Here is a 22783-nt window from a genome sequence, read left to right as displayed (position 1 = left end):
CATGACGGTATAAAAACTTCCATTCACTGTTTTTGTGATATGCACGTCTAGTATAATTATTTCAAGTCTGTAGATTCAAATTTGAGTGGATGTGACATTTCGAATAAACCGTGATCATTTGCAAAGTATTTAATTTCACAGAAAAATGTACCCAATCGTTTTACGCAAGATGTTCGAAAATTCCGTTACAAACTTCTACGATTTGTAGATGGGAGTGAGTACATAATATTTTTAAGAGAAACCCATGTCCGGAAAGGTACGGTTTATGTTTTACGACGGTTTCGATTCAGATGTGTAATTCATCCACTTCTGCTTGAGGAAATGAATTGGGTGTCACGCAGTGAAATTTTTATGCAACATTTCGAAAGGAAACATAACGGAACATCCATTTATCACAAAAACACGTTTGTTTGTATTAACACTTAAAGATTATATTAGTCCACAACAAAAACAACCCAACATACTGTAGGTTTAAAACAGTACTGATGCGCTACAACATCAGGCGGCCGTCTAAGGTCTTACACGTCATCCTTTCTACCTTGTTGCGAACGGGAAAAAGCATCTGTGAGACTTCCCTTTTCGTCTGAGTAGATGTGGAAGCGCTACACATCTGAATTGAAGCCGTATTGGAACGGAAACGGTACGTTTCCGGACATGGGTTCCTATTCAAAATATTATCACGTAAAAGAAGGTGTAATTAGGTGGATGACGAACACTAACTTCACTTAAAGAAGGTTTATTCAGAACTTGCACATACAAGGGACCCGAGCGAACTGCCTCCGGCCAGAACAGATATCGTGTGTATACGGTTACAAAACATTCCTGTACAATGATTCTTGACATTTGTGGATACTTCTAGAATATACTCAGACCGAATATTAAAATTAAAATTGAACAATCCGGTTGAGTTTCGAACTCACGACCCCCCACTCAACAGAGTAGCATCATAACCACCACACAACGGTGCTACTCAGTTTCTTTTTCGACATTGCTTCGTCCACAAGAGAACAGCGTCTCGGTAATACGTCGCCTTAGACCGGGAACGAGTCATCGGTCCTGCATAATCCAATGCCTAATGACTGATTCTCGCCCTGGCGGTGATCTTCTTAGAACTTCTTTTGCCGCTACGCTCTTCGTTACGTTTCCGCTTATTGCCTGTGGCTGGAGCTTACAATTTACCCTGGGTTAAAGGATCCTTACATGGCTTCATTCGAAGGCCGTGGACCGTATCTCTGATCTTTCGTCGTCTTGTGACGGGGTCGTAACCTTTCAACTACATAAGCAACATCAGGCAATTATCTTACAACCTAATAAGGTCCAAAGTAGCGCCTGAGGAGCTTCTCAGAGAGACCAACCTTCCGAACAGGACTGAAGATCCAGACGAGGCCACCAGGCTGGTAGACAACAGGGCGGTGGCTCGCGTCATACCTTCGGCGATCCTTTTCTTGAGCCTGCAGCGTGTGGAGTCGAGCTAAATGCCGAGCTTCCTCAGCTCTGGTTAACACCTGACCGATGTACTCGGCGTCACGTCATCAACATGTAACGGAAACACTGTGCACATCGTTGTAGTCGCCTCACGCCCATGCGCCTGGGAGAATGGCGTAAATCCTGTGGTGTCTTGTTTGGCGGTGTTGTAGGCAAATGTCACGGAAGAGAGCACCTCATTCCGGTTACTTTGCTCAACATTGAGGAACACTGATAGCATATCGGCAGAACAGCACCGATCCCATACCAACTGGCATCTGTATTTAGTTCTGTAGGTGCTCTCTCATCGTACCGACCAAGTACAGGGTCAGTCGTCAGAATTTTTAGCAGCACATCGAAAGAATCTTGTTGAACACCACCCCAGATAAATTTAGCATCAGCTTTAAACAACTCTTGGAGTGGCCTGGCTTTGATACAAATGTCTTTGATAAAACGAAGGTAATAAGAACATAATCCGAGGAAGCTTCTCACATCTCTAATACTTTTAGAAATAGGAAATTCCGTTAAAGATCTCACCTTTCCTGGGTCTGGCCGCACACCTTCGTTTGACACAAGGAGTCCAAGTATTTTGATTTCTTTTGCTCCAAAGCAAAGTTTCAGTCCGCCTTCGTTTTTTATGTTCATCAAATGTCTCTGAGAACACTATAACGTCAACTACATAATAAAGACACATCGTCCACTTCAGATGACTTAGAAGATTGTCGGTCATCCGTTCTAAAGTTGCTGGTGCCTTATACAAACCAAACGCCATTACCTTAAACTCATACAGGCCCTCAAGGTTTATGAATGCAGTTTTGGTTCAAATGGTTCAAATGGCTCTGAGCACTATGGAAAATAACTTCTGATCTCATCTGTCCCCTAGAGCTTAGAACTACTTAAACATAACTAACCTAAGGACATCACACACATCCATGCCCAAGGCACGATTCGAACCTGCGACCGTAGCGGTCTCACGGTTCCAAACTGTAGCGCCTAGAACCGCTCATCCACTTCAATTTGCCACAATCCCGAGTACATATCCATGATTGAGAGAAACTTAGCCCCCTTCAGACACTCTAGTTTACTGTCAATTCGTGGAAGAGGGTAAACGTCTTTTTCACTTATCTTATTAAGCTTCCTGTAATCAACACAAAAGCGCCAATTGCCATCCTTCTTCCTGACGAGGACCACTGGTGACGACCATGGGCTCTGCGAAGGCTGAATGATGTCATTCTTCATCATTTTCTCTACCACGTCGCGAATTTTGTGACGTTCCGTTGCTGACACACGGTATGCTCTCTGGCTTATTGGTGGATGGTCTCCAGTTCTAAGCCGCCGCTTCACCGTCGATTTGTCTACTTTGCTCTTCACCTGTGGCTTGAGGCATTCAGAGAACTCTTGAAGAATGGCCAGTAGCTTCTTCACTTGTTCCTTAGTGAGATGTGATAGTCGAGCTAGAAGATGTTATCTCGGAGTGGTAACGCAAATTTCGCCACAGCCTCGGCATGGAAGATTTCGATGAATCTCAGCTGTTCTTCAATTAACGGCTCAGCGTTTGCTATGCACATGAGTCTTGGAAGGATCTGCGGTTCTCGTCGACAGTTAACTATCCACAATTCACGGAATCCGTTCTTAAATGAGATGACAGAGGCTGGGATGACTGAGTTATTCTTCTGTGGTATGCTTCTCTTACATTCCACTACAAGATCCATGGGTTGATGCACTGCATGACACGTAACAGTTATCTTTCTGGCACTGACTGCAGGAATGATCACTTCATCCAGCACACATAGTCTCCACACACTCGGATGCACCTCTCCCTGTCCACAGTATCTCATCTCGTCTAGCATCATCTTCGAGCGACCACAATCTATAATGCCTGAGAAGCTTTCAAAAAGTCCCATCCGAGAATGACGTCATGACTACACTCTTGCAAGACGATGAATTCTAATGTCTGTGTATGGCCACTTATACCCACACGATTGGTACATCTTCCTGTAGGTTTTACGTATTTCCCATTAGCCACCTTCAGCAGAGAAGTATTGCTGTCGACGAATACGGTTTTCTGCAACTGGAGATGGTACTTCTCCTAAATTAATGAATACAATGTCCCATACTCCGCAAGAGCTTGGGCTGGTCGGCCATCCATGAGGATATTGACGTAGTTTCCTATCATTTTTGTAGTGATCGATGGCGGAGGATTTTTTCTCTTCGGCGGCCTCACCTCCAAGGAAGGTCGCACTCTTTAGTTTACCAGGTTACGGCGGCTAGGTCATCGGCTGGAGCTTCTACGCCGAGATGGAGACCTTGATCGGAGTGTTGGGGAGCGTCCTCTTCCAGCGGCTAGCTTGCGGCGATGGTTGCCTATGTCGTTCTGCACCCATATCTTCTTGTTCAATTGGTCCTCCCGGAATTGGCGTAGGCTAAGATCGCTCTGCTGTGTTCTGGCGTGGGCCTCATAAAATATCCGCCACCTTTCTCAACTATAGCGCACGACGTGTCCCGGTCGTCCACAGTTTGGTGGTGGTGTGTTGGGGCTTATTGGGGCTCAACATCGAGGTCATCAGCGCCCTGACACACATTAAAAGGAACGAACGTGGACAGACCTAAGAAAACTAAAGCACACACTCAAAGAAAGCAGGAAAAGAAGGAAAATGTTACATAAGAAAGTAAAACCTAAGGAAAGGGGAAACATAGCAACAAGAATGTCACAGGAAATTCTTATTGGCTGGCCATTTACATAAAATATGGGCTAGCTTGTCACACAGTGAGCAAATTAAAATCCTCTTCCTAAAATCTTTGTAAAAACATTTGACATGTCACAGAACTTTAAAACTTTAGCCACATTCGTCCGAGTGTTGCCTAAAAGAGATGGCAGGTCCGCTGGCAAGTCAGCTGCGGCCCGCTGGTCAGAAAATAAAACGCAATCCAATAAAACGTGGCGCACAATGACCTGGACGCTGCAAGCACCACACATTGGAGGGTCCTCTCGCCGGAGCAGGTAGCCATGCGTCATAGGGCTGTGGCCTATTCGAAGCTGAGTGAGGAGAACTTCGTCCAGTCGATGGGGCTGAAAGGAAGTACACCACACACGCGTTGTGGGCTTGACTATACGGAGCTTACTGTCAGTCACTTCCAGCCACTCATCCTCCCACCGACGCATGACCCGTGAGCTCAACAGCGAGGTGAGTGCGTGCAAAGGGATAGCACACTGAGATACGTGTGGGGAGAGACACGCCTCCTTGGCTGCGAGATCTGCCCTTTCATAACCAGCAATGCCGACATGCCCCGGAACCCAGCAGAAAGCTACAACCTTCCCCAGTCGCTGTAGTCGGAGGAGGACATCCTGGATGGTCTGGACAGTTTTGTCTGCCGGATACAAACGTTGCAATAAGTGAAGGGCACTGAGTGAATCGGAACAGACAAGAAATTTAGGAGAGGAAGAATGTCTCATGTGCTCCAGTGCCCGCAAGATCGCAGACAATTCTGCATCAATGACAGCGAAAGTCTGAGGCAGGAGGACCTTGAAGAAACGATCTGGAAAAACAACTGAGCAACCAACAGAATCCCCTTGTTTCGACCCATCCGTAAAAACAGCTACTTAGTCGTGGTGCTCAGATAAAATGGCAGAAAATGCTTCATTAAAAACGGTGGAAGGAGTGCAATATCTCTTGTACTGCAATAAATCTAAAATCACTCTTCAGTAACCAGGGTGGCAGGCGGTTAAAACCCTGGATTTGGCGTTGTACAGACTCCACACCGAGGGATTCTAGTACACGTTGCACACGGATCCCAAAAGGCAACGTAGCCCGGGGACGGCGGGAAAAATGGCGGTCCAGAGGTGGATGGGCAACAAGATGGTGAGCAGGCGAGCTGGGAGCTGCAAGAAACTTACAAGCCTGGCGCACCAGCAAAAGCTGCCACCGGATGGTAAGTGGCGGTTCGCCAGCCTCAGCACAGAGGCTGGGTATGGGACTGGTCCGATAAGCACCCGTGGCCAGTCGAATCCCAGCATGCTGAAAAGCGTCAAGGATCTGCAAATAAGGCCTCGCTGATCCATATACTGTGCACCCATAGTCCAACCGTGAACGCACGAAAGGTCGGTAAAACTGAAGGAGACGCGCCCTGTCCGCTCCCCAAGACCTGTGGCTGAGGCACTTGAGGATGTTCAGTGCCTTCAGGGTTCTGGCTGTCAAGTCACGTAGGTGTGGCAGCCATGACAACCTGGAGTCAAAAATTAGGCCCAGAAACCGCACTGTGTCTCTAAAATGTAGGACAGTATCCCCCATATGCAAGGCAGGCAAAGGAAAAAGACGACGAGAACGATTAAAATGAACACAAACACACTTATCGGCAGAGAACCGAAAACCCGTCTTTGCAGCCCACTCCTCTAACCGCCGCACTGTTAGCTGCAACTGACGGCTCACGGTTGCAACACTGGAGGAGGAACAGAAAACAGCAAAGTCGTCCACAAATAAGGAGCACTGTACTGGACTCCTCACTGTAGACGTTATACTGTTGATGGCTATGGCAAAGAGGGTAACGCTTAAAACGCTGCCATGGGGGACACCGTACTCTTGCACAAAGTGATCATACAGTGTGTTACCAACGCGGGTCCGAAAAAACCGCCGAGACAGGAAAGACCGAATGAAAATCGGGAGGCGGCCACGAAAGCCACATTGATGCAGTTGTGCAAGAATACAGTATCTCCAAGTAGTATCATATGCCTTACTGATATCAAAGAAGACACCAATACAGTGATGCTGACGGAGAAAAGCCTGCTGAATAGCCGTCTCTAGGAGGGTCAGGTTGTCGACCGTGGACCGAAATTTTCGGAATCCACACTGAAAGCGGCTAAGGAGCTGTCTGGTCTCTAACAGCCAGACCAGACGCCGGTTAACCATCCGTTTCAGGGTCTTTCCGACACATCTGATCAAGGAGATACTACGATAACTACTGGGACATGTGCGGTCCTTTCCTGGTTTGAGGAGAGGGATGAGGATTCCACAGTTGAAACATACTGGTTGGTTATCCTGGATCCTCCAGACGTCAGTTTTCCTTGGTGCCAAACAAGTTCCTCATGCGACATTGTAGGAACGTAACTACGCTTGGGTCTCGAATTTTTCACCGTTTCAAATGGATATGAAGGACGAGAGATTGGGTTCAATGTCTGTTCCACTTTCTCCCTTGACCTCTTGAAGTGTCTCGGTTTTTGCTCACCGTGCAATCCAAGTGCCTTCTGAACTACCTCTCTCACTATCTGACGAAGAACACTTGTGAAATCAGTTGCTTCTTCCATCACAGACATCGATACGACGTTTGGAAGCCGTTAAAACTTCTTGCTTGTAATTATTTTTTTGATGCATTGTCTCAATATACTGGCACCATTTGATGAAGCCGTCTGCTGACGAAACCTCCTTCAGGAGTAGAGCTTGATACATGTCCTCAGCAACACCCTTCATGAGATGTGCAACCTTATCTTCCTCCTTTATTCGAGGATTCATCGTTTTACTAAGCTCCAAGACGTCTTGAATGCAGGACGCTGTGCCCTGCACTTTAATTTATCTTCAGCCTTGCACTTCTGTCGTTGTGTGTAGCCGAAATACTTGCGCAGTTCCGCCTGGAATACTTCCCAGCTTGTCACCAGAGAACCCGGAGGGATGCCTCATGTGGTGGGACACAGTTGTTGTCATCGTAAAGTTCTCTTCTTCTTCTGTCTCCGGCAACGGTCGGGGGACCTCACTGCCGCTCCAACCCGACAGAACCTCTGCCATGTCCCAACTGTCCGACTGCCAGGTCCGAACTGCGCTGCTGGCGCGTTCCAACTCGTTGGTCGACACACGGCTACCAGGAAGTAATAGCAGTACAGCAAAGATAGTACGGCAGGGCCTATATCGATAAGCGCTGCTGCTGCCACTCACAGGCAGGTAAGGCAGCAACTCAGTGACACCAGTAATTGAAAATTAACATAACGAGGCGGTTGTACGGTAAAAACAGGCTGTTAAATAAGTGTTAGCACGAACACGAGCCACGCACGGCTCCCAGAATATAGAAATTAAAATTGTACAGTCCAGGTGAGTTTTGAACTGATGACCGTCCATGCAACAGTTTCGTATAATAACCACTACATTACGGTGCTACTCAGCTTCTTCTGCGACAAAAGTATGTAGTCACTCCCTTCTACAAACCTCAGAAGTTTGTAACAGGACTTTCCGAACACACTGTGGGAAACTTTGTATGTTATTAAAATGTCACCTTAGCATTTTCAAATTTCAGCGGACGTGAAAGTTCTGTAAAAGATGGATTTTTCTGGAAACTAGTTACTGAGGAGGCTCTAACATAATATTAATTACGGGTTTCTGAACCATTTCGGTAAACTAAATCAACTGACGTCAGGTTAGGAATTTTCGTCGGGAGGCTGTTGCACAAAAATATGACTACGCGCAGATATCAGACCGCGTGCTCGTCTCAAAAGAGCACAGCAAAGGAAGGATTGTGATTGAAACTTCCTGGCAGATTAAAACTGCGTGCCGGACCGATACTCGAACTCGGGACCTTTGCATATCGCTGCCAAGTGCTCCACCGTCTGAGCTACCCAAGCACGATTCACGCCCCGTCCTCACAGCTTTACTTCTGCCAGTACCTCGTACCTTCAAAACTTTACAGAAGCTCTCCTGCGAACCTTGCAGAACTAGCACTCCTGAAAGAAATGATACTGCGGAGACATGGCTTAGCCACAGCCTGGGGGATGTTTCCAGAATAAGATTTTCACTCTGCAGCGGAGTGTGTGCTGATAGGAAACTTCCTGGCAGATTAAAATTGTGTGCCGTACCGAGACTCGAACTCAGGACCTTTGCCTACCGCGGGCAAGTGATCCACCATCTGAGCTATCCAAGCACGACTCATGCCCTTCCTCAGAGCTTTGCTTCTGCCAGTACTTGGTCTCCTACCTTCCAAACATTACAGAAGCTGTCCTGCAAACCTTTCGGGACTAGCACTCCTGAAACAAAGGATATTGCGGAGACATGGCTTAGCCACCGCCTGGGGGATGTTCCCAGAATGAGATTTTCACTCTGCAGCGGAGTGTGCGCTGATATGAAACTTCCTGGCAGATTATAGCTGTGTGCCGGACCGAGACTCGAACTTGAGACCTTTTCCCTCCGCGGGCAAGTGCTCTACCACCAAATTCGAGTCTCGGTCGGGCACACAGTTTTAATCTGCCAGGAAGTTTCATATCAGCACACACTCCGCTGCAGAGAGAAAATCTCATTCAGGTTTGTGATTGTCCCGCTCTCGCACCTGCTAGCTTCCCCGTGGCAGGTGTTTTAAAGAAAGACTCTTCTCGCTGTTTCAGTTCTGGGAAATCATCTCCGACGAGCACGGCATCGACGCGACTGGCGCCTACCACGGCGACTCTGACCTCCAACTGGACCGGATCAACGTGTACTACAACGACGCGTCGGGCGGCAAGTATGTGCCGCGCGCCATCCTGGTGGACCTGGAGCCGGGCACCATGGACTCTGTGCGCTCCGGACCCTTCGGCCAGATCTTCCGGCCGGACAACTTCGTGTTCGGCCAGAGCGGCGCCGGCAACAACTGGGCTAAGGGCCACTACACGGAGGGCGCAGAACTCGTGGACTCGGTGCTGGACGTCGTGCGCAAGGAGGCCGAGAGCTGCGACTGCCTCCAGGGGTGAGTTCTCCGTGGCGGCGCCTCTTCCAAATCAGGTGAACGAGGCCGTGCCGAGATCTCTCGCTTTGGGGATCGGCGCGACGACGACTCACGATATTTTCGCTGTGAATGTCGAAATACACTATGCAACGAAATGAAAAGCCGATTTCTTTGCCGGCCGTTGGTGCCGAGCGGTTCTAGGCGCATCAGTCTGGAACCGCGCGACCACTACGGTCGCAGGTTCTAATCCTGCCTCGGCCATGGATGTGTGTGATGTCCTTAAGTTAGTTAGGGTTAAGTTGTTCTAAGTTCTAGGGGACTATTGACCTTAGATGTTACGTCCCATAGTGTTCAGAGCCATTTGAACCATTTAAACCGATTTTCTTCTTTTTTTTCCAAATCTTGCCATTTTCTTCCATTGTGACGCAGAACTAAATATGGTTCGGAGGTGCCTACAACCTACCTCTGAAGTACTTCGATACTCAGGACAAAACCAGAGGCTGTATCTGAATCCAAGGCGTTTATTCTCTTTAAAACATGCAACCAGTTTCTACACCAAATGGTGTCATCTTCAGGCCCCTGCATATGGGAACACAAGTAACATGCCATTTTTTCTGTAATTTTATAATGTGATTTATGCCGTTTTGGTTCTGAACTATGGTTTACGTTGTCTGTGCTCTCATACTCTTCAATCATGTTATGTATGCATCGATATGCAGGGGCCTGAAGATGATATCACTTGGTGTCGAATCTGGTAGCATGTTTTACAAAGATTAAACGACGTTGAATGGAAATAGAGCCGAAACACACATAAGACGACATTTTTATTCTGTAATTTTATGATGTGATTTATGCCGTTTTGATTATGAACTATGGTTTACATTGTCTGTGCTCTCATACTCTTCAATCCTGTTATGTATGTTACGATATGCAGGGGCCTGAAGATGATACCACTTCGTGTCGAAACAACGACGTTGGACTGAAATACAGCCGCAGGTTTTGTTATCATTATCGTGTCTGTCTGCAGTCCTTTACTTAATGATTTTCAGAGTATCTCTGTAGCGGAGTAAGGGCGTGACACCCAGCGACGTCACCCACACGCTCGGCGACTCTTCAAAAAGCAATGTGTTGACACACGTGCAAGACATATGATAGTACTCTGAGATTAATGTAAGGTGTAAGGTGGGCTAGTGTTCTCACATTGGTGCCAACAATTCTGCCCAACGCCACGCTACGTATCACAATGTGGAACGGTCGTCTAATGACTCTCATCTCACCCATTTCTAGCTGGCCGGAGCAGCCGAGCGGTTCTAGGGCTACAGTCTGGAACCGCGCGACATCTACGGTCGCAGGTTCGAATCCTGCCTCGGGCATGGATGTGTGTGATGTACTTAGGTTAGTTAGTTTACGTAGTTCTAAGTTCTAGGGTACTGGTGCCCTCAGAAGTTGAGTCCCATAGGGCTCAGAGCCAATTTAACCCATTTCTTGACGCTGTAATGTAGCAGGTTATTCTGAGTTGTCATAGGTGCAGTGAAGTATGAAGCCGTGAGCGCCTCTGGTTCGGTAGCTGCAGGAGTTCCGTACGTTATTTTTGTTTTCTTTAATTAGGAAGCAGCTGACGCAACTATGTCAGACGTCGCCTGTGGCAGTGACTCAGCCTGCTAGTAGAACGCTAGGAATATTTATACTTCCTATAAATCTAAATGAACTACATTAGTTATTCTCCAATTTTTTTCAAACTTTACACACTGCTTTTTGTTACTGCTGAAATGACACTGTCGAAATTTCATTTCCTCACTTATCATAGTGGTCTTGCTGTAGCGTTCTCGCTTCCCGCGCACTGGAACCGCGCGACCACTACGGTCGCAGGTTCTAATCCTGCCTCGGCCATGGATGTGTGTGATGTCCTTAGGTTAGTTAGGTTTAAGTTGTTCTAAGTTCTAGGAGACTATTGACCTTAGATGTTAAGTCCCATAGTGTTCAGAGCCATTTGAACCATTTAAACCGATTTTCTTCTTTTTTTTCAAATCTTGCCATTTTCTCCCATTGTGACGCAGAACTAGATATGGCTCGGAGGTGCCTACAACCTACCTCTGAAGTACTTCGATACTCAGGACAAAACCAGCGGCTGTATCTGATTCTAAGACGTTTATTCTCTTTAAAACATGCAACCAGTTTCGACACCAAATGGTGTCATCTTCAGGCCCCTGCATATGGGAACACACGTAACATGACATTTTTTTCCGTAATTTTATAATGTGATTTATGCCGTTTTGGTTCTGAACTATGGTTTACGTTGTCTGTGCTCTCATACTCTTCAATCATGTTATGTATGCATCGATATGCAGGGGCCTGAAGATGATATCACTTGGTGTCGAATCTGGTAGCATGTTTTACAAAGATTAAACAACGTTGAATTGAAATAGAGCCGAAACACACATAAGACGACATTTTTATTCTGTAATTTTTTGATGTGATTTATGCCGTTTTGATTATGAACTATGGTTTACATTGTCTGTGCTCTCGTACTCTTCAATCCTGTTATGTATGTTACGATGTGCAGGGGCCTGAAGATGATACCACTTCGTGTCGAAACAACGACGTTGGACTGAAATACAGCCGCAGGTTTTGTTATCATTATCGTGTCTGTCTGCAGTCCTTTACTTAATGGATTTCCAGAGTATCTCTGTAGCGGTGTAAGGGCGTGACACCCAGCGACGTCACCCACACGCTCGGCGACTCTTCAAAAAGCAAGGTGTCGACACACGTGCAAGATATATGATAGTACTCTGAGATTAATGTAAGGTGTAAGGTGGGCTAGTGTTCTCACATTGGCGCCAACAATTCTGCCCAACGCCACGCTACGTATCACAATGTGGAACGGTCGTCTAATGACTCTCATCTCACCCATTTCTAGCTGGCCGGAGCAGCCGAGCGGTTCTAGGCGCTTGAGTCTGGAACCGCGCGACATCTACGGTCGCAGGTTCGAATCCTTCCTCGGGCATGGATGTGTGTGATGTCCTTAGGTTAGTTAGTTTAAGTAGTTCTAAGTTCTAGTGTACTGGTGACCTCAGAAGTTGAGTCCCATAGTGCTCAGAGCCAATTTCACCCCTTTCTTGATGCTGTAATGCAGCAGGTTATTCTGAGTTATCGTAAGTGCAGTGAAGTATGAAGCCGTGAGCGCCTCTGGTTCGGTAGCTGCAGGAGTTCCGTTCGTTGTTTTTGTTTTCTTTAATTAGGAAGTAGCTGACGCAACTATGTCAGACATCGCCTGTGGCAGTGACTCAGCCTGCTAGTAGAACGCTAGGAATATTTATACTTCCTATAAATCTAAATGAACTACATTACTTATTCCCCAAGTTTTTTTTCAAACTTTACACACTGCTTTTTGTTACTGCTGAAATGACACTGTTGAAATTTCATTTCCTCACTTATCATAGTGGTCTTGCTGTAGCGTTCTCGCTTCCCGCGCACTGGGTCACAGGCTCGATTCCCGACCGGGTCAGGCATTTTCTCTGCCTCGAGATGATGACTGGGTATTGTGTGTCTTTCATCATCATTTCTTCCTCATTCACTCGCAAGTCGCCGTAGTGGCGTTAAAGAAGTTGTGGAGCGGTGTCAGAGCCGGCCCGCGAGGGTCTCCCGGGCGTCAATGCCATAAGCTCATTATTATTATAGTTTGGAAGATAGGAAATCTTATCTAAAATCACAAAAAACTATTCTGATATTTTAAAAGTGATCTATTAATCGTAATAGATTAACTTTCAATACCATATGGAGCTATTACGAAAAGTAAACTCGAATATTTCACTTTCTAACATTTGCAGTTTTTATTTGAGGGAATAGTGGAACCTTTTCAAATTTATATTCAGTTGTACATTTTTAGATGAGTCCATAGGTGTGATTAAGAAAATGAATTAGGGACAGATGAAAATTCGAAATTTTTTGTTTTGTAAAGATCTATGTGAAATCCATGTACTAGGAAAAATTTCTGGGAAGAACCACGAGTCATGTGACATATGTCTGAGTGAGCATGCTTTGTAAAAGGCAACCAGAAAAGAAGCTAAGAACGGAATAAGTTTGTTATTTAATTTTGGAATTATTCATTTTATAATTAAATCTAGTGTAATAAATTCAAATTTTGCTTGCGTAAAATTGCTTTCTAAATTGTGACTGGATAAGTGAGGATTTTTCCGCGAGAATAATCCAGAAAGAATGTTCTGATTGGTCATTCAGATTAACAGCCAATCAGAACTGACAGCTTCCGGCACGAAGAGAGGGATGCCGTCAGTACGAAGACACTTCATAGGGAAGTCACTTTCTAACCGTTGTATCGAACGCATCATGTTAGATCGCTTTTGGCAAATAGTATGTAAAATGAAGAATTAGATACGTAAATTCGGTTCGGTTATCGCAAACAGAAAGCGAATTGAGAAGGAAGTATTTTTGTGAACGTTTTTTGATTTTATATGCTTCCGTGTGAAAGATACCAGCGTGTGAAATATTCTAGTGAACTAAGGAAATTTGCGGTGCCACGTTGCGCATTCGTGACAGAATAATATGACGGGCACTTCTGTAAGGGAAAACTACTGAATCGTCGGATTGTTTAACTCTCGTATATTTGTGGTTGAGTGACTACTTAAATTCTGAGTAATACTCAGGTTGAACTTTCAAAATTCTGGTTGCTTTTGTGTGATTTTGTGTTGAACGTCTTTATAACTGTAAACGCGCAGAGAAAATATTAGTGCAGACGTAAATACGGATGTGATAGCCATTTCATGAGTCTTAGTGGCAATAAATAGTGAACAGAAGTTTAAACACCTTGCTACAAGAATGTAGAACCCAAACGCTCGATGTTTACCGTGAACTGATTTTTAACTAGAGTTCTGTGGCCTCCCTTTGGTAGGTATAAGGTTGTGATTCCCTTAACGCTGCTTTGCGCCAGCTTGCTAGAACTTGTTACGACAGAGTGAAGGGAAAACGAGCAGACAAGAAGCCTGGCGAGGTACGTGGATTGAACTGTGTGAACGTAATAAAAATAAGTCTCGAAACCCATCTCGACGCTACGCCTTTGCGACGCAGGTCACAATCCCGACGCACACGGTCGAAATCAGGCGACGTTCTTACGTGTGCTCTAGAACGCGCGTGTAGGTGTAACAAAGGACGCGAATTAAACAACCCCTTCTCTTCACACATTTCGCGGTCGAAAACGTGATATGCAACAGGGCGACATAGTTGACGACCTTTGAAACTACTGACACCCCTCCAGGAATTCAACCCTCCAAACCTTCTGAGCCGTGCGTGGCTCATGTCCCAGTCATAATGTATTTTACACCCTGTTTTCAACTTACTTCCACCTCACTACGTTAATTTAAATTACTGCTGTCACTGAGTTGCTGCTTTGCCTGGACGTGACCGGCGTTGGCGGCGCGTGTCGATGTACTCCCTTTCGTAGTATCTTTGCTACACTGCAATTACTTCCTGTTCGATGTCTCTTGTAGTGAGTTCGTATTGCGGATCTGCCAGTCAGTTGGAACGCTTCTGGAGCGCAGTCCGGGCCTGCCAGTCGGGGAGTTGCAATGCGGCACCAGTGCAGTCGGACTGGAGCAGTGAGGTCTGCGTCGACATGGCTCACTCGACTATTGCCGCCATGCATCACTTGGGCCGGGCCACAGTCTTGGTGGAGCGTCGGTCGGTCGTCCTACCGGACGATGCGTTTTGGCTTGCCGATCGTTCATGAGTCGGCTGTGTGTGTGTGTGTGTGTGTGTGTGTGTGTGTGTGTGTGTGTGTGTGTGTGCATCGACTCCCGATTTGCCTTCGTGCGTGCTTAGTTACTGTTGGGTATCGTTCAGGCCTGTGTGAAAGTGCTTTTCAGGTTGTGTGCGTAGTTGGCGTTATTTCCACTGACGACTATTTTAAATGTCGTCGGCATTCTGAGAGGAGTTGGTCGGTTGCTGCGGACCAGGGACGTTATATCCGCGCGGTGCTTTCGACTGGGTCTGCTGGCTTTTTTTTATAAACAGGTGGAGCCCCTCCACGCCCACACCGGCATGATGGCCAACACAAGAGGTCTACTGCCATCTCTGCATAAGGGTTAGTATTCACTAAAGTGAAGTGTTGCAGGACGTGGGTACTGCGATGTTTGCGTACGTCTGATTAGGATTAACCATTAATACGCGCTCATCTGGAGATAGATTGGTCGAAATCTGACGAAGGGTAGCGGTTTTAAGGGCAGAGGAAAAAAATGCCAGGGCAAGAGCCAAGGGAAAAAAACTCCTGCGATAGTTAAGGCGGGTGGTAAGAGCAGTAGCGGTTTTCTTGCTGCCTGCAATAGGTTGTGCAAGGATAGGCTTTGTTAATAGTGGGTATCATGCTTGTCGATACCTTGGCGTTGTGCGTCGTGCTGCTCGGCGGCTGGCGCTGGGTGCTGCTACAGAGTCCTCGTTCAGCGTCAGCAACCTGCAACAGTTAGGTTTGTTGTCGATCTTGTGTCCGATAGGTCATATACTGGGGACACAGTGTGAGGGAATGTTGGCAGTTTGTTTGTGCGCCTGTGGGCGAGCTCGTCGGTGTCCCTGCTGTGGTCTGTTGATCGGCTCTAGTAGCAGGTGGTAGTTGCCAGTCAGTGTTGTTGATTTGCAGGGGCTTACCGACGTTTGTCGCTGTTTGCGTATGTTAGTTTACCACAAGTGGCTATGGCCTAGCTACCAGTGTCTTTGGCCGCTTGTGTTTCCACCTGTGGTTGTCATCGTAGTTTCCCAGAGTGAGGATAAAAGGATTGTTCGAGTGTCTCGAGTTCCTGTATAGTCGTGTGGCGTGTTTTTTGAATACTTCCTTGAGGGTATCAAGGCGGTATTCATGGTGAAGATGCACGGTGCGTGTGTAGCGTGGACCGTTGCTAACGATTCGTAGCACCTTGTTCTGTATGATCTGCAGGCGGCGCAGTCGTGTAGGAGCTGCATATCCCCAGACGGGAGCTGCGTACGTCATCAGAGGTCTAATCAGTGTCATGTATATGGACCTCTACACTCTCCTATTCAGTGTGCTTTCCCTGTTGAGCATTGAGTAGAGCTGTTTCAGCCTCGCGTGCGCTCGGTTGGCAACGTATTCAATGTGATCCCCCCGTGTAAGTTTCCGGTCCAGCCAGACACCAAGGTACCTGACTTTCTCTCGGAAACGTATTGGGCGTGTATGTAGTGTTATTGGTCTGCAGTGTTGGTGTTTTCGCAGTAGTTTCAGTCTGCGTGTGAACAGAACTGCTTCGCACTTGTCGACGTTTACTTTAATACGCCATCTCTCCGACCAAGGCTCAGCTGTTCTGAGTGCTGTCTGTATTCGTGAATTGATGTTCGACGGTTTCCAGTCTTGTTCAAATGGTTCAAATGGCTCTGAGCACTATGGGACTCAACTGCTTTGGTCATTAGTCCCCTAGAACTTAGAACTACTTAAACCTAACTAACCTAAGGACATTACACACATCCATGCCCGAGGCAGGATTCGAACCTGCGACCGTAGCAGTCGCACGGTTCCGGACTGCGCGCCTAGAACCGCGAGACCACCGCGGCCGGCTCCAGTCTTGTGCGAGGATGGCTGTGTCATCCGCGTAGACGGCTAACGTCGTGTTTTGTGTCGCTGGGAAGTCATTAATTTACAGGTAAAACAAGATGGGCACTAGAATGCTTCCTCGGGGTACTCCAGCTTGTATACCGTGTTGTGTTGATTGTTTGTCCTGCACGTTAGTGTTGAAACATCTTTTCGTGAGATACGAGTGTATGAGACGTACAAGTCCGTCCGGGAAACCAGCTTCGCTTCGTTTGCGTATGAGTCCGTTGTGCCAGAGACGATCGAATGCCTTTTCGATGTCTAGGAACACGGCCCCTGTGGCTTTGTTCATGTTGTAGCCGTGAGTTATATGTTCGGCTACGCGGAGGAGTTGTTGTGTTGTCGAGCGGTGATTCCTGAAGCCGAATTGCTCCGGCCTTAGGGTGTCGTTGGCGATGCAATGCCTATTGATACGTTTTAGTATTACCTTCTCAACAATCTTGCTTAGCGAGCACAGCAGACAGATGGGTCGGTAATTTTGTGGGAGGGAGTGGCCTTTCCCTGGCTTCCTGAACGTCAGGACCTTGGCCGCCTTCCAAAAGTCAGGGAAGTGTTGGTGTCTCAGGATGGCATTCGTTCAGTGTGTGAGGTATTGTACGGATTTATCCGTGAACTCCTGGAGGACACGGTTTTGAATGCCATCAGGTCCAGGGGCTTTTCTAGCGTTGGTGTAATTTCATTTGTGCTAGTACGTCTTATTTGGTTGCGCGAGGGCTGGGCTACAAGTTGTGTAACCTCCTGGTCCGTTCCCAGTGTGAATGCTGGGTCTGAAGGAGCCAGATTCGGCATGAAAGACGCTGCAAGTGTTGTGGCCATAAGTTCTGCCTTCTCCGTCGCGGAGTAGGCTGGGCCGTCTGGTCCTTGTAACGTGGGAATGTAATGTTTCTCCCTGGTGAAGTGTCTGGCCAGTTGCCACACGCCAGGACGTGTGGTATCCAGCCCAGCGAGTTTCTGTCCCCATTGCTCGTTTCTGAATGTTTGTATTTTATTCCGTAATATGCCCTGTAGTCTGTTGACGTGCAGTTTATAGAACTGGCGCCCGGTAAGCTGCCAGTATCTCCTGAGGCGGTTCCTCATCGAGATAAGGCCCAGGATTTCCTGGGGCAGGGCCTTTGAGTGACGGCAGTTGTGAGAGCCTTCACAGCCTCATCGATTTGCTGTGTGTTGTTAATTTCGTGGGTGTCAGTAATGCGACTATCAAGCGTTTCCTTGAACAGTGTCCAATTCGCACACTTGTAGTTAAGCATCCTGCGTGGTTCGATGTCCTGCACTGTCTCTTCCGTATGCAGTATTACAGGCATGTGGTCTGAGTCCAGATCGTTTTCAACAGTAAGGTTGAGTGTGCATGTGATGCCCTTTATGAGGGCTATGTCTAACACGTCTGGCCTATGTCGGGCCTGTGTAGGCACTAACGTGGGAACGTCCGGTCCAAGTATAATGTAGTTTCGGCCTAGTGCGTGTTCGTACAGTTTCTTGCCGTTGAAGGTTCGTATTCGTGAGTTCCAGTCAGGGTGTTTTGCGTTGAGGTCTCCAGCGGCAATTACCCGCGGTGCTGTGTTGAGTACTGTGCTGATAGCGCGTGTTACTATGTTTTTAGGAGGATTGTATATCGATATCAGTGTGGTGTTGGCTCTGTTGAATTTGACCCTGATGGCTGTAGCCTCTAGTCTTTCAAGTGCTGGGAGCTCGATGTTCGTGTGTTCTATGTCTCTGTGTATGATGACTGCCGTGCCGCCTCCCCTCCTGCCATCCGCTCGGTCGGTACGGTAGACACAATACCCTGGGATGTTTAGTTGTTTGCGAGGCGTAAGCAGTGTCTCGTTCACGAGAGCGATTCGGATACCCTTTCGCTCCATGAAATCGGCCATTTCGGCTGTTTTGCTTGCGATCCCGTTGGCATTCCAAAACAGGATCTCCGTGATTGTGTTTAAGTCTGCGTTTCGGGGCTGGTGTGGTGTATTATCCATGTAGTAGTGTAAACAAAGGTGTGATAGTGGTTTGGAAGCTAGTCCAGTTGAACTGCATGAAGAGTTGTGAGACACACCCCATAATCTTCGTGACTATTTCGGTGGTCGTGCGTCCGGGGAATAATGTTTCCATTATTCTCTGGAATGTTATCGTAATGTTGGTCATGTCGGCCTGCGAGTTATTGGTCGTGTTAGCGGCCGCTTGTTCCTGTGTTGGTGTCTGGTGAGGGCTGGCCTGAGTGTCGGCTGTACGTGTGGCAGTTGTGGGCGACTGTGTACTCTCTGTGGTGAGTGGGTGTGTTATGTGGGTTGTTGAGTTGGTGTCCGGGTTGTGTTCATGAGTGTTGGTGTTCTGTTGTCTGTTTGCTTGTTGTGGTGTGGTCGTGTTCCTCATGCTGCGGCTGTTTCTCCTTCTCCTCCTCTGGCGCTGTGGTCGCCCCTGTGTAGGTGCGTTGGGTCCGCTGGCGGTCCCTGCGCAGTGTCGGAGCTTGTGTGGAGCTATCCGATCGCCGCTACGAGCTTCGTGGTTCACGGACCCAGGACGTCAAAGTTGAGTAGTGGCTTCAAGTACCCAAGTTGTGTTGTTCGTTTCGGTGGTTTGCTGTTGGGGAGGTTTTTCTGTGAGCTACACAGAGTGTTTGGATTGCTGAAATTCAGCCGGCATCCGTTGAAATTAACTATATTGGTTGACTACAATTCAAGTGCACCAGCAGAATTTTTGCCTTATGGCCGTTAGTGTTCTGGCTACCTGCCCTGGCCACTAACGTAATTTCAGGCACTGTCCTGTCCTTACCTGTTGTCGCTGTCCAACACGGTATGTAATTTTGACAGCTTAATAATGTGGATAATCACGCCTGTAAAATTTTTTGTTTGAATTCCCATGTACCGATTGGTGGCAAGCGACTCTTTTGTCGGTCGGTCCGTGGCTGTCCCTTGGTTGGTTCCGATGGATGAAGTGTAGTTGGGCTCACCACCTGTCTCACGTAAGTGAACGAGGCAGACGGAATTGCTGGAGGCTTCTGAGTGCTGCTGTCATTACTGTCTTTCTCACCAGTCTATAAATGTTTCTTTTTAATCTGTCATAGACAATGATAATTTTTTTGGTTTTACTGTGTTTTATGTAAGTTAGTTTGAATTCCGGAAAATGGATATTTGCTGAAAAGTTATTGCCGTTGTGTTGTCTTTTCTTTTAGTCAAGTTTAAGCTACTTAAAACTTAAGGCGTATGGTTATATATTTTTTTTAAATATTGGAATATTAATTGTGGGCCTTCAGCCTTGGAACTTTACTCTTAAAATTACCTTTCGAGCTTAAACATCGAGGTTTGGAACCTTATTCTTCAAATTACCTTTCAAGCTTAAACATTGCGGCCTTCTGCCTTTGAAAGGTTATGGTAATTTGTTTCATAATCTTGAAAATTTTATTGTGGGCTTTAATCAGTTTGTTTTGCATCTTATGTTTGTCTATCCACCCTTGCCTTGAGGCTTTTAGCCTAGCTGTACCATATATATTTCAATTATTTTACTTGCAATTTTACCTGCATTTTATCTTGTTGCGTTTGAAGATTTCTTGTGTGGAGGTCTTCAGCCGTGAAGAACTGAATTTTTTTTGTTAAACTCGTTTTTGTAAATGTAGGGCTATGGCCGTTTTGGTTGTCAATGTGTTATTAAACTACAAAAAATTACAATTTTAAAATGAAACTGACCCCAACCTTATTTGGCCCTTTCCACAATTCTAATCACCTGTTCTGCCCAGCCGGCCGGGTTGGCCGCGCGGTTATAGGCGCTACAGTCTGGAACCGCGCGACCGCTACTGTGGCAGTTTCGAATCCTGCCTTGGGCATGGATGTGTGTGATGTCCTTCGGTTAGTTAGGTTTAAGTAGTTCTAAGTTCTAGGGGACTGATGACCTTAGAAGTTAAGTCCCATAGTGCTCAGATCCTTTTTTTTTTTTTTTTTTTTTGTGTTCTGCCCAGCGTGTTTAGCGGGCGTTTCACCTTCTCTAAGGATGTCATCGGGTTCAACCGTACTGAACGTGAGTTCACAGCGTGAAACAACTACGACCATTCAAAACCATTTTACGAAATCTGAACGTAATGCGAAGCAGAAAATGGTGGGTTTCTTCTTTTATTTTCACCTATGGTTATTCGCGCTCGGCTTTGACATGTGAAAGCAGTCATGTGACAATGACCCACACGTGAATAACGCGGCGACAGGTTCCTCATTCTGGAAAAAGCCACCATGCCACCTGTGCACCTTTCCTGGACATTTTAACAAATATCACTGAACAGAGACGCCAGTGCATCGACCACTACATGCCGCGCTGGCTGGTTAGGTAGTGCTCTCGACACTATCGCCAGCTGGTCGCATGCGAAACATGAGGGATTTCTGCTCCCGATCACGTTCAAACTTCGTTGGATGGTTTTGAACCATCCCTTGTGGTTCCATCCCGGATACCAGACCATTTGCGTGCACGAAACACCACAATGGGGTTACTAGTGTCAAAAATTGTCCTGTGTCGTATGCCACTGCAAACTGTCGCTTTCGACCGCGAAATATGTGACATGAACGCCCCTACGGAAGAGGTGGTTTCATTCACGTCCCGTATGACACCCCCTGAATAGTTTTCTTATCGATCTGTTGCGTCCGAAATGTTTTCCTCAGTCACCCGTAAGAAAAGTGTGAAATTTGAACGCTAGGCGTCGCAGTTCTTACCTCTGTCGCAGAGGCATCAAGGCAAGGAATGAGGTATGGGTCATAAAGTATGATATTTTAGTACAGTGTTAGGAGATAATGCCACTAACAATGTACTAGAAATCCTGTTGGGTGAAGAATGAGTGTCGGAATTGAGGTTCATTTGGTTGCGTTGTACGTTTTTCATAAATAACTAAAAAAACTGTGGCCGGCCAGAGTGGCTGAGCGGTTCTAGCCGCTACAGTCTGGATCCGCGCGACCTCTACGGTCGTAGGTTCGAATCCTGCCTCGGGCATGGATGTGTTTGTTGTCCTTAGATTAGTTAGGTTTAATTAGTTCTAAGTTAAAGAGGACTGATGACCTCAGCAGTTAAGTCCCACAGTGCTCAGAGCCATTTGAACCATTTTTTTTTTAAAAAAATACTGTTGTTCCAGTGAAAACAGCGAGAGAAAATGAAAATCTCGACTGTGGTTTATGAAGGCCAGGTAGAACATTGCCGGTGGCATAAAACGATATCGGTGAGAGCAGCTGTTCATCGTGTATGTGCAGTATAAAGCAAATATCTTAAAAAATTCTTGATAGATTTACTTCAAATATGTGTGGGTGTTGTACGTAATGGGGAAATGGTGTCTGAAAAAATCTCGAGAAGTTCTTCACCGATGTAATTGAAATACATACATGGCACACTAATACATATACAGACAGCCATAGGCTACAAAAATGTCAGGCTACAGGTTTTCTGTTGGAAACGAAGTTTTAACCACAATTGCGGCACATTAAAACATCTCTCATACACAAATCCTAATTTACTCCATAACTTTGCCTACTATTACTTTTCTGCTTCTCCTGTAAAACTTTTATTTGTGGACTAACAGCGTTTAGAAAAGTTACGCCTCAATTGTTTGTTCCATACGCTTTCTTTCTTGGTATATATAATTTTCAACATAAGACGTATACACAACAATGTGCTGTTTGTCTTTTTTTTCTCGCGAGTCGGCTTCAGTCAAAACAGTAAAGATGTGTTTATGGCTAACCGGCATACGATTACAACACTACTACGGACTCTTAATTGTCCGAAATTTGTTCAAAAATGGTTCAAATGGCTCTGAGCACTATGGGACTTAACAACTGAGGTCATCAGTCCCCTAGAACGTAGAACTACGTAAACCTAACTAACCTAAGGACGTCACACACATCCATGCCCGAGGCAGGAATCGAACCTGCGACCGTAACAGTCGAACGGTTCCGGACTGAATCGCCTATAAGCGCTCGGCCACCGCGTCCGGCTCCGAAATTTGTAATTTTTACCCATTATCAGGGTCCCCGTGGTCTAGGGGTAGCGTCTTTGTTTCATAATCAAAACGTCTTCGGTCGCGGGTTCGATCCC

General features: G+C 46.5%; 1 protein-coding gene across 1 annotated transcript in view; it reads left to right on the top strand.

The window, feature by feature from the left end:
* The window catches only part of LOC126279090 (tubulin beta-1 chain-like), a 149797-nt gene that overhangs the window by 47022 nt on the left and 79992 nt on the right, over nucleotides 1-22783 (top strand). The window contains exon 2 of the mRNA XM_049979554.1: nucleotides 8819-9156. Within this exon, the coding sequence (XP_049835511.1) occupies nucleotides 8819-9156 (338 nt within the window). The remainder of the gene's footprint in view (nucleotides 1-8818; nucleotides 9157-22783) is intronic.

The sequence above is a fragment of the Schistocerca gregaria genome, chromosome 6, assembly GCF_023897955.1.
Source record: "Schistocerca gregaria isolate iqSchGreg1 chromosome 6, iqSchGreg1.2, whole genome shotgun sequence".
Taxonomy (NCBI): Eukaryota; Metazoa; Arthropoda; class Insecta; order Orthoptera; family Acrididae; genus Schistocerca; species Schistocerca gregaria.
This window is presented reverse-complemented; position numbering and strand designations above follow the sequence as displayed.